The sequence below is a fragment of the Triticum aestivum genome, chromosome 4A (assembly GCF_018294505.1).
Source record: "Triticum aestivum cultivar Chinese Spring chromosome 4A, IWGSC CS RefSeq v2.1, whole genome shotgun sequence".
NCBI lineage: Eukaryota > Viridiplantae > Streptophyta > Magnoliopsida > Poales > Poaceae > Triticum > Triticum aestivum.
Window position 1 is genome coordinate 345,803,366 of NC_057803.1, and position 11,709 is coordinate 345,815,074.

An 11,709-nucleotide genomic window follows, 5' to 3' on the forward strand; every position below is an offset into this window, starting at 1 on the left:
AGTAGTGATGCTATGTGTAGTTCTGAAACACTGATTGGCTCATGTTGTAATTAAACTTTAATGAATTGTATGTCTCTTTGGTTTGGACAGTCGTTCAACTTAGATGTAATTGATGCTATTTATTAGTAGGACCATGAATCGTGCTATTAATGTCTTGCTTTTCTCTTTCGATCCTTTTGTTGCATACTTATATATTGCTCATGTATTGTCTGTTGTTTGGCTTGTGCATAGAGATGCCGTCGTATGTCGTGTACAAGGGTAAGGTTCCTGGAGTCTACGACGACTGGGAGGAGCGTCGAAGACAGGTTCACCGTTTCAGCAGTAACAGTTACAAAGGGTACACCACTAGGGCGGGGGCGGAATCTAGATACGCCCGCTATCTAGCGGGAGAGAGGAGGGAGCGTTGGAGGAACCGGATGAAGACCAGTTTCATCGCGATGATGCTCATCGTGATGACCGCAGCTCTCTTCTATGTGATGGTAGTTTAGATGATCGATATCGACTTGTAATGTGAAGACAAACTCGCTACTCACGGTCTCGAGACTTGTAATGTTCTATCTTTGTTCGGTCTTTTGAATTCGGAGACTAATATAATGAATTGTATTCAGAGACTAATCTTCTATTGTATTTGATGAATCTGCTGTTGTTGTGTGGTGCTGTCTATATTCTGTCCAATAATATGTTTTGTAACCTGTGCAAAAATCAGAAAAGTAAAGAAAAATAAAACCTAATATTCATACTAATAGCGCATCATCTCAAAGTGCGCCATTAGTATGCCGAAGGATACTAATGGTGCATCACTACACAGTGCGCCATTAGTATGCCAAAGCACATGGGTAAATATGGCCCCCTGGGAGGCATACTAATGGCGCATGTTCGTCTACACTAATGGCTCATGGCGTGGTGCGCCATTAGTATACCAGATACTAATGGCGCACCCGTGGTGCGCCATTAGTATATAATACTAGTGGCGTGGTACTAGTGGCGCACCAGTAGTGCGCCATTAGTAGGCAAAACTGGTGCGCCACTAGTAGGCCTTTTCCTAGTAGTGACGCACGTGACACCAAACTGTATGAAGTGATGTTAGAGGCTTCCAAGATCCCTAGAAGGTTCTACAGGAACTCAGGGCCATGTGACATTCTTTCAATTGCTCTGGAAACAAAAGAGCACCCTGGCCGTGCAAGGGGTATAGGTGTCAATGTCCCGCACAAGAGGGCTTTCACACTCAGCAAAGAAGAGAGGCTCGGCATGAAAAAAGTGAGGAGTGAAATGAAGCAGAATGCATTGTATGAAAAGTTGAGGAAGGAGATTTATCCGGCTGTTCGAAAGGATGTTGAGGAGTTAATGATAATGCAGAAGACTCTAACACTGGCAGATAGCCAACAGATGGGAGGGGAGGCAGGCATGGAGGATGTTGCTTATTGCGCGACAAAACTGCACAAGAGTAGTTGTGCATCAACTGACCCCAGCGACATTGAGACAACAGCTGCTCGTGATGATTCTATATTTGGTCTATCTAGAATGAAAGACAGACTGAAGGGCGTGCTTACACATTAAGAAAGTACATTAAAATGTGCAACAGCCTGGGTTTGCCCGCCCTTCTTGGAAGATGTCCTCTTCTTGGACAATGTGCCATTGAAGCCGGGCTGTGTGAAGTGCTATGTGACTGAAGTAAAGCCTGGATTCAATGAATTTTCCCTGAAGAATGTCCTAGGAGACTTCGATGAGCAAAGGACCTTGGGAGAAACACTGTTACATCACATCCAGTGGCCACGAAAGGAAATAGAGTTCATCGATGAGATCCCTGAAGCCCCGCCAAGTGCAACCACTGTCGCCCCTCAACCGGTGACGCTCTCCTTGCCACAGTAGCTCTCACAGGCTGATGCATCAACCTGTGATCAGCCAATCCGACTTTGTGGCATATAGGTCGTGTCATCCTCTGCCCCAAAGCAGCCAGTGGCAAGGCCTACAACTGCTGAAGACGCACCACCGGTTTAGATGCATGTCGCTGAAGCAGCGGGGGGAGACCCAGCTGCAGCACATGCTCAGCAGACCAACGTAGTGGAACAGATTGCTAAGCAGTCTGATGCTTAGGAACCGCCTGCTAAGAAGTCTATAGGTCCAGAACCGACTGCTCATCAGTCCATCGGTCCGCAGTCGTGTGATCAACATACCAATGCGTCAGCACTTCCTTCTCAGCAAACCAACATGTTGGCATGGCCTTCTCAGCACACCGACAAATTGGCACCACCTGCGCCGAAACCCGACATAGCTTCAACCTATGGTCAGCAGTCCGATGCCTCTGCTCCTATAGCCCAGCAGTCTGATGCCTCTACTCCTACAACCCAGCAGTCCGTCACAGTTGCACCGCCAGCTTAGCGGTCCGGCATAGATAAACTGCCTGCTAAGTCCGTCCAAGCTTCACCGTCTGCTCGACAGTCTACCTTGCAGGCAACCAGACGTTCTGCCAGAAATGCTTCAAGTACCAAGAAGGAAGTGGCCAAAAAGGCTACACCCATGACCATGAGGAAGCACAGCGGGAGAGTGAAGAGGAAAGAGAACGATTGTCTCTTACTTAAAGCACTCATCGCCCAGAACCAAATTAACAACAGCTTGTTCGAATCAGGGAGTAATATTATTTTTGATGCAATGGATGATGAAGTACGTTTGTTGCTTGCTAAAAGTAAAGCAGACTTACTTGAAGCACGCAATTACGTCCATGGCCAGCCATTTCTTGTTGGAGAATACTTTGATGAGTGCAGCTCTAGTTCCCGTGAGTTACATGAATATTGCATGGATCAAATGTCAGCAGGTCATCATGCTTTGCTAGTCCACTATAATAGAGATCATTTCCGACACGATGCTGGTTCCATCAATGTGAGTTTTGAGGACTTACATATCTTCTTCAACTTCAACGTGCTCGATGCCACTCTTGTTAGATGCCTGATTTTGTAAGAACTTAACAAACTCTCATCAACTTCTCCATACAAGGTTGTAAATGATAAAGAGCTAACTGCATTTTATTCCTCTCAAGGGATTGAACGCGTAGAGAAGAAAAATGGAGGGTGTATATTTCATAGATCCTGAATTAGCAAATGGCACAACAATACATGGTAAGGACCTACGGGACTAGGCCGTTAACACGGTCGTCTGTCTCTTCGAAAACACGTCCCATATAGAATCATCTGTCTAGCCATATCATGATCGGTAAGTCAAGTAAACAACCACGCACACACTGATTGTCTTTCAGATTTCGACATAATTCGTAAGTTCATGGCTTTATTAATATGTAGCGATCATTAGATATTGGTATTCATTATTCCAAACAAGAACACAGTTTACTACATCGATTCTCTCAGAGAGTCAACAAACGCTCAGGATCTGACGCATCTTCAGCAATTCATGGATAGGTATTGAATTCTATGATGTTGAAATTAATTTGCATTCATATCTGGTTCAATAATTGATGTTGTCAAACTTCATCATCATTTGCAGTGTGCTCGCATTGTGGAAAACTAAACCAGGGAACCTATTCAAGAGGAAACTACCTCTGCAGCACGAGATCGTTTCTCCGGTAACACACCGAAATTCGTTATTTTCGTAGTGTTACTCCAACAGTCTGCAAATACCTTTCCTTACGCTAGTCAAATGTTCAAGCTTCTAAATAAACCTCTTTCTATTTTTTCCAAATAAAAAATAATACATCTAACACCAGTTAGGTTGTTCCTAACGGGACAAATACATGACTAATTCTGTACAAAAAAATCAGTTTCCTCAACAAGAAGCAGGGACCAACCTTTGTGGATACTATGTTTGCAGACACATGATCTCCATCTGAAAATCTGCTGATAGTTGTGATGATCCTCGCAAATTAGGACCACTAAGTCTATCTTAATTAATATCTTCTACTCCACTCATATGGCACATGCTGGTCTTAACAATACTGCAGCTCATCTTAAAACTGAGGACCCCTGGACCGCTCCCGGCTGGTGAATTGCTGATGGTTCGGAGATTTATCAGTGACTTCTTCCTGGATTACTACATCAATCCCACTGGTAGTAATGAATATTTCAGCATGCATTCTCCTGAAACATTGAGTAAGAGTTAGCCGCTAAACATATAACGCGTGGATCCATTGTTTTCCATCTGATGAGGTCTTCGTATTTCGTACACCATGATTAATTATGTAATGCATGTATGTGTGGACAAATCATTGGAATTTAGCTACCATATGTTCAATTGCAATTGTTGCGAAATCTGATGAATGTTCTTCTTGTGGACATTATTTGTTCAATTGAATATTGTGGTGAATTTGCTTTTTGTGTGCAGACTCAAAATGGGATATTTTTGTTTATTTGTTCAATTGAATATTGTGGCGAATTTGCTTTTTGCATGCCGATTCAAAATATAATATTTTTGTTTATTTCTTCAATTGAATATTGTGCCGAATTTGCTTTTTGCATGCCGATTCAAAATGGGAAATTTTTGTTTTAACCTGGCAATTGCTCCGCACACGGTTCAACTAAATGAGTGTGTGCGATCCACATCGGAAAGCATACGTCAATCATAGCGGAACCGTCGGTGATACACAACAGATCGCAAATGATTTTCTATGCTACTACGTGTGTGTAGGGTCTTAGGAACCGTTTGTTATATCACGTTATCGCACACAAGAACTGGGAGTAAACCGTGCCCAATGTAAAATACAATCCCAGTCATAATTTTTTCAGGAAACGTGTGGGATCCCAAACGAAAAGCGCACGTCACTCTTGCGGTAACCGTCAGTGATACCCAACAAATCACAAACGGTCTGCAACACTTGTATGTGTGCAAAGGGGCTACTGGAACTTTTGTGATAGAACATTATCACAGATGGTAATTGTTGGCAAACATGTGCGATGGAGTCTAGCATGGCAGATGGGTTAGGCAGAAAACTCGTGTGCGATGGGGCACAAATCGCACACAGCTCATGTGTTGGCCAGTGTGCCTTACATATTGTTTCCCAAACGGTTCATTACGACAGACCGTATGGTTTCACTTCGTCATTGGAAACGCTTAATCACCGATACCACACGTGCAAAAGAATTTAGTGTGTGTTGCAGAGCACACGATTAAATTTTGGAAGGCCTCTGGATCACTGCTCCATATCCCAGATGGTTTCTCGGTCGTGTGGGAAGGACACCCTATCACGCACACTCACTTGGCGACAGTCCAAATGCCGTCGCGGAAAGGGATTAAAAACCGTTTGTGTAGGACCGATGCATACCAGCGAGTATATGAAAGTGACAACATAGGAGACTCTCTATCATGAACATCACGGTGCTACTTTAAAGCACAAGTGTGGAAAAATGATAGTAACATTGCCCCATCTCTCTTTTCTCTCTTTTTTTGTTAGGTTCTTTGGCCTCTTTTACTTATCCTCACATGGGGCAATGTTGTAATAATGAAGATCATCAAACTTTTATTTACTTACAACTCAAGAGTTACAACTCGATACTAGAACAAAATATGACTCTATATGAATTCCTCCGGCAGTGTACTGGGATGTGCAATGACTCAAGAGTGACATGTATAAAAATATGAAAGGTGGCTTTTCCACAAATACGATGTCAACTACATGATCATGCAAAACAATATGACAATGATGGAGTGTGTCATAATAAAACGGAATGGTTGAAGTTGCATGGCAATATATCTCGGAATGGCTATGGAAATGCCATAATAGATAGGTATGGTGGCTGTTTCAAGGAAGGTAAATGGTGGGTGTATGGTACCGGCAAAAGTTGCGCGGTACTAGAGAGGCTAGCAATGGTGGAAGGGTGAGAGTGTGTATGATCCATGGACTCAACATTAATCATAAAGAACTCACATACTTATTGCAAAAATCTATTAGTCATCGAAATAAATTACTACGCGCATGCTCCTAGGGGGATAGATTAGTAGGAAAAGACCATCGCTCGTCCTCGACCGCCACTAATAAGGAAGACAATCAATAAATAAATTATGCTCCAACTTGTTGACATAACGGTTCACCATACGTGCATGCTACGGGAATCACAAAGTTTAACACAAGTATTTCTACAATCCACAATTACTCACTAGCATGACTCGAATATCACTATCTTTACATCTCAAAACAATAATAAGGAATCAAACTTCTCATAGTATTCAATGCACTTTATATGAAAGTTTTTATTATATCCCTCTTGGATGCCCATCATATTAGGACTAAAGTCATAACCAAAGCAAATTACCACGCTGTTTAGAGAGACTCTCAAAATAATATAAGTGAAGCATGAGAGTTCAATAATTTCTGAAAAATAAAGCCACCGCCATGCTCTAAAATGATATAACTGAAGCACTAGAGCAAAATTGCCTAGCTCAAAAGATATAAGTGAAGCTCATAGAGTATTCTAATAAATCACGATTCATGCGTGTCCCTCTCAAAAGGTGTGTACAGAAAGGATGATTGTGGAAAACTAAAAAGTAAAGATTCATATCATACAAGACGCTCCAAGCAAAACACATACCATGTAGTGAATAAAAATATAGCCTCAAGTAAATTTACCGATAGACGAAGACGAAAGAGGGGATGCCATCCGGGGCATCCCCAAGCTTAGGCTCTTGGTTGTCCTTAAATATTACCTTGGGGTGCCTTGGGTATCCCCAGGCTTAGGATCTTGCCACTCCTTATTCCATAGTCCATCAAATCTTTACCCAAAACATAAAAACTTCACAACACAAAACTCAACAGAAAATCTCATGAGATACGTTAGTGTAAGAAAATAAATCACCACTTTTTGGTACGGTTGTGAAATCATTCTTTATTTATATTGGTGTAATATCTAATGTATTCTAACTTCTCCATGGTTCATACCCCCGATACTACACATAGATTCATCAAAATAAGCAAACAACACATAGAAAACAGAATCTGTCAAAAAACAGAATAGTCTGAAGTAATCTCGAAATCTCGAATACTTATGTAACTCCAAAAATTCTGAAAACTTAGGACAACCTGGGAAATTTATATATGAATCTTCTGGAAAAAATCATTATTTTATCATGGTTCTGTTAAAAATGAAATTATTTTTCTGGGCACAAAAGTTTCTATTTTTCAGCAAGATCAAATCAATTATCACCATAAGCCATCCCAAAGGCCTTACTTGGCACAAACACTAATTAAAACACAAAAATACATTTAATACAGAGGTAATAATGCATATTTTATTCAAGAACAGTAGCAAAACAAAAAACTCAAAAAAAAATTGGTTGCCTCCCAACAAGCGCTATTGTTTAACGCCCTTAGTTAGGCATATTGCAATAGACCTAGGTATTTTCATCTTTGGTATGCAATCCATAAGTAGATCTCATAATAGATTCATATGGCAACTTAATTTTCTTTCTAGGAAAGTGTTTCATGCCTTTCCTTGGCGGAAATTGAAATCTAATGTTTTGCTTCTTTCATATCAATAACTAGCAGGTGTACCCGCGCATTTGCGCGGCTAAGTTTTTTCCGTATAATTCCTAGAGAATTGTGATCACTATTATTTAACATGTCACGTACTGTTGTTTTTAGGGATGATAATGTTAAAAATATGATGTTAGACTTTTAACCATGAGAATTTAAACGTTTTCTATGGAATTATGTTATAGCGACAACTTAATTTGCCATAAAAGATGTTGAATTTTCCATGCTAAAAAATCAGACAGGAGCGAAATCCTAGATCTATTTTCTTTCTCGGAAACAAATTTCTTTTGACATTCTATAGATTATAAAATACTCCCTTTGTTTTTAAATATAAGTCTTTTTAGAGATTTCAATAGAGACTACATATTTTGAAATGTACATTCCAAAATATGTTTATATATATCAGTATGTGGTCCGTATTGAAATGTAAAAGGACTTATATTTAGAGACGAAGGGAGTACTCATTTATAGGCATCAAATATGCTTGGTACGGTCATAGGTATTCTCATCATTTCCTTCTAGTACGTGTAGTTTGCTCAACCATCCATTTTTGCCACTTGATACATGCTCCTGGTCGTGTTAAAAAAAGATACATGCTGCTGGTCGCACCAGATCAAATATCTCGCAAACTGACGGTTCAATGTAACAGTATGAATGGAAAACTCTGGACTATACTGGCCACCGTTGTACCCGAAGCACCCAGACATGGAAAAAAATCCCCTTTCTCTTACTGCTCTTTGGATCGAGGTCTGGCCGAGGCAGGGATGGCGCAAAGCTTCTGGCCGCGGATCTAGCGCTGCTCACCTTCCCATGATGCGGCATCTCATCTCTGCTGAACTGGAGAGGCAGATGTCAGGTCAGAGAGCTGGGTCGTCGCGTTTGACGACCATCTCCTCCACAGTTTTCCTCGTCGATCTCGTATTCTCCAATCACCCGGGTCTGGCTTTAGCATGTCTGTTAATTTTCGCCATTTTACTTTCATTTTTAAATTGCCAATAATATATTTTTCTTTTTCATACGGGATGTGATATATTTCAATTATTGGATCTGCGACACAGGATAGAGGTCAGCATGCCTGGTATGGTCGATGCGCCACATCTATGCATCGTTCCTACTTCCTCCATAATGCCCAATTCTTCACAGGTTTGTTTCCCCTTCTAATTTAATTAAAAAGTATATAATTTTGTATTTGCTGAAACAACATATTAGCAAGTTATATAACTCATATGTTTATTGTTTATTTAAGACAAAGTAAAAACTCTTGCATGTTTTAACTAAAATTTGCTTCATATGCTTTAATTAACATGCACCCAATTCTCAATTGGCTTAATGGGTGTAGGTCATACTTGTGATGCCTCTAGGTGAATCGACACATAAATACCTAATGTCGGTCTTTGCTTCTAGTGGAAAATTTGGCCTGTAGAGTTATTTGTACGAATTAGCACTGTGTGAGTTATTGTTCCGTGTGCATTCATAGGATCTTTGCTTATTCTTGCAGCCTCCCTCACAAGGGTAGTAGTCATGATTCTCACACTCACTGATATACATCCGTATGTAGTCCATATTGAAATCTCTAAAAGGACTTGTATTTAGGAACGGAGCAAGTATAATAGAAACATTCCTGTTCGAATTAGTAGATTTCTCAAATCAATGAACACATAGTCCTAAAAATTACCAAGAAAATCAAAGTTCACATTTTGAAGAAATTGTTAGACATATATAAGTCAAGTAAGAATGTAAGATGATGTTATAACATATATGACTAAATTGTGACTACCTGATCTATCTATTTTTTTTGCCTCATCTAAGGAAGTTCTTGTAACGCCCTTCCGTAAAACATTTGCTCTTCTAGTGTGCGTTGTAGTACTTCTATCAATATCGATCATTTTTGGTAAAGATTCTTCCGCTGGGTGCCTATATATATGGAGTGACATTTAGTCATAGTTAATTAGTCAATAAATCAGAATAGCTGGTGTTTCATACCAGTTAAGAAGTTCCCGAGGTTTGGGTATATCGAGATCGGTATATACTCATGTGGCACTGCTTGACTATAGGCACAAATGTATCAAGTAGAAATCTGTTAAATATTTTATTTTTGTAAATAACATATCAGGTTTTAAAATTGTTGAACTTACCATTGTTGAGGTCACACAGACACTTTGGTTATCGATGAATATGTATAACATAAACCTGCTCATCCATATAGATCACATCAAGGCTAATAAGTTCATCGATTGGAGGATTATTGTATCCCATGTTCCCATTAGTTTCACTTAAACATCCCAGTTTTGGTATCTTGTTGAAGTCTCTTAGTTTCTTGTATTCCCATTGCTTCAAAAGGATTGAAAATGTACTTGTCAATTGATAATGTTCATATGAAGATTTTTGCTGAAGAAATTGAGTTCATAGTAATAATACTTACTAACCTTGTTGATTCAGGTGAGAAGGAAACTTGGATGGTTGGGTGTGACTTATGTAGAAAGGAGTTGCATGCCACTTCATAATTTGGGCCGCCTTTGATATTGCCTGAGCACCAAGTCTGAAGATCTCGCATCATAGAGAGTTCGCTTCAATTGTCCTGGTGGTGGGATCGTCGAGTCTCGGCGTCGTACAGTTGGTTGGCTTCAATTTTCCTAGTCATGGTGCTGAGTCGTGAGTTGCTGGGTGTCTTAGATTTCCAGGCGGATGGTGGGCGTGTGCTGGGTGCTGGGTGCGGCCAGCTGTGTATTTTGATGTATGAGTTCTGGCTGTGCCCTTATGGAGTCCTTGTATGCTTATTATTTTTCTTCCAATTAAAGCCTATATGTGACAATAGGTTGATGGATGCGGCCAATTTTGTATTTTTATGGGGACTCTGTCCGTAAGCACTCTTTGTATGTGTTTACGTGTCCTTGGCTTACCGAGTGTCCGAGTTATGTATGTGTCCTTTAGAGTCCCGATTAGGAATTGCACGTGACAATAGTTGGACATGTAACGCCTTTATATAATATATTAGTGGAAGAGATAATTATTTTGTGTTGTGTTTTTTGGCTTCCTTCTACGATTATGTTGACGAGCCTTATGTGTGCGTCTATGTTGATGAGCCTTATGTGTGCGTCTCCATATAGACGTGACAGTTCAATTTGCTGATCCGTACATATTAACTTATTACGTAAACTCTTTTAATCTCAGCCATTGTTTTTATGATCAAACGGTGGTAATAATATTAGTCTGTGTGGATTAACATGGTGTATTATTTGTCTTCTATTTTAATTATATAATAGATTGCACTAATCATAAGGAAAGGTCTACCAAGAATAATTGGACATGTAGGATTGTAATCTATATCATGGACAATGAAATCTACGGGCACATAATTACTATTTACAACAATAAGAACATCATTAATTCTCCCCGTAGGTTTCTTAATAGTGGAATCCGCAAGATGCAAATTTAAAGAACAATTATCAAATTCACGAAAACCTAACACATCACATAAAGTTTTTGAAATCGTGAAAACGCTAGAAAATCACACAAAGCATGGTGCTTATAATCTTTAATCTTAATCTTAATAGTAGGTTCCCACTCATCATGAAGTTTTATAGGGATAGAAACTTCCAATTCAAGCTTTTCTTCAAAAGATTTCATCATAGCTTCAATGATATGTTTAGTAAAAGCTTTATTTTGATTATAAGAATGAGGAGAATTCAACATGGATTGCAACAAGGAAATACAATCTATCAAAGAAAAATTATCATAATTAATATCCTTGAAATCCAAAAGAGTGGGTTCATCGCTACCTAAAGTTTTGACCTCTCCAATCCCACTTTTTATCAATTTTTGCATCAGGATCTATAAACTCCAAATTATTGCGACGCCTTTTAACTAAAGTTGACTCATCTCCAGTACCATCCTTATCAAGATTTATATTGGAAAACAAATATTCAATAGGAGTCACATCAATCACTTTAAGATCTTCATCATTATTTTCACAAAAACTAGAAGAACACGCTTTTACAAACCAATCTCGCTTAGCATGCATCTTAGCGGTTCTTTCTTTGAACTCATCAATGGAAATTCTCATAGATTTTAGAGATTCATTAATATCATGCTTGGGTGTAATAGATCTAATTTTCGAAGAATCAATCTGAAGAGAAATTCGATTAACGTTCCTAGCCAAATTATCAATCTTAAGCAAATTTTCTTCAACCAAAGCATTGAAATTCTTTTGCGAACTCATAAATTCTTTAATACTATTC

At 39.4% G+C, this 11,709-nt stretch overlaps 1 protein-coding gene across 4 annotated transcripts; it reads left to right on the forward strand.

Annotated features, from left to right (window-relative positions):
- The first annotated feature begins 8,081 nt into the window (after window positions 1-8,081).
- Window positions 8,082-10,481, forward strand: LOC123086078 (uncharacterized). 4 transcript variants are annotated; one of them, XR_006440381.1, is made up of 3 exons: window positions 8,082-8,408; window positions 8,530-8,614; window positions 9,911-10,481. XR_006440381.1 is itself a non-coding variant. In XM_044507785.1 (3 exons), the coding sequence occupies exons 1-3, from the start codon at window positions 8,126-8,128 to the stop codon at window positions 9,989-9,991; spliced, it is 444 nt and encodes a 147-aa protein (XP_044363720.1). In that variant the 5' UTR covers window positions 8,084-8,125; the 3' UTR covers window positions 9,992-10,481. The 4 variants fall into 4 exon arrangements, 2 of the variants coding, with proteins under 2 accessions (XP_044363720.1, XP_044363721.1); XR_006440382.1 differs by having other exon boundaries at window positions 8,082-8,327; XM_044507785.1 differs by having other exon boundaries at window positions 8,084-8,408; window positions 8,535-8,614.
- Window positions 10,482-11,709: the final 1,228 nt, after the last annotated feature.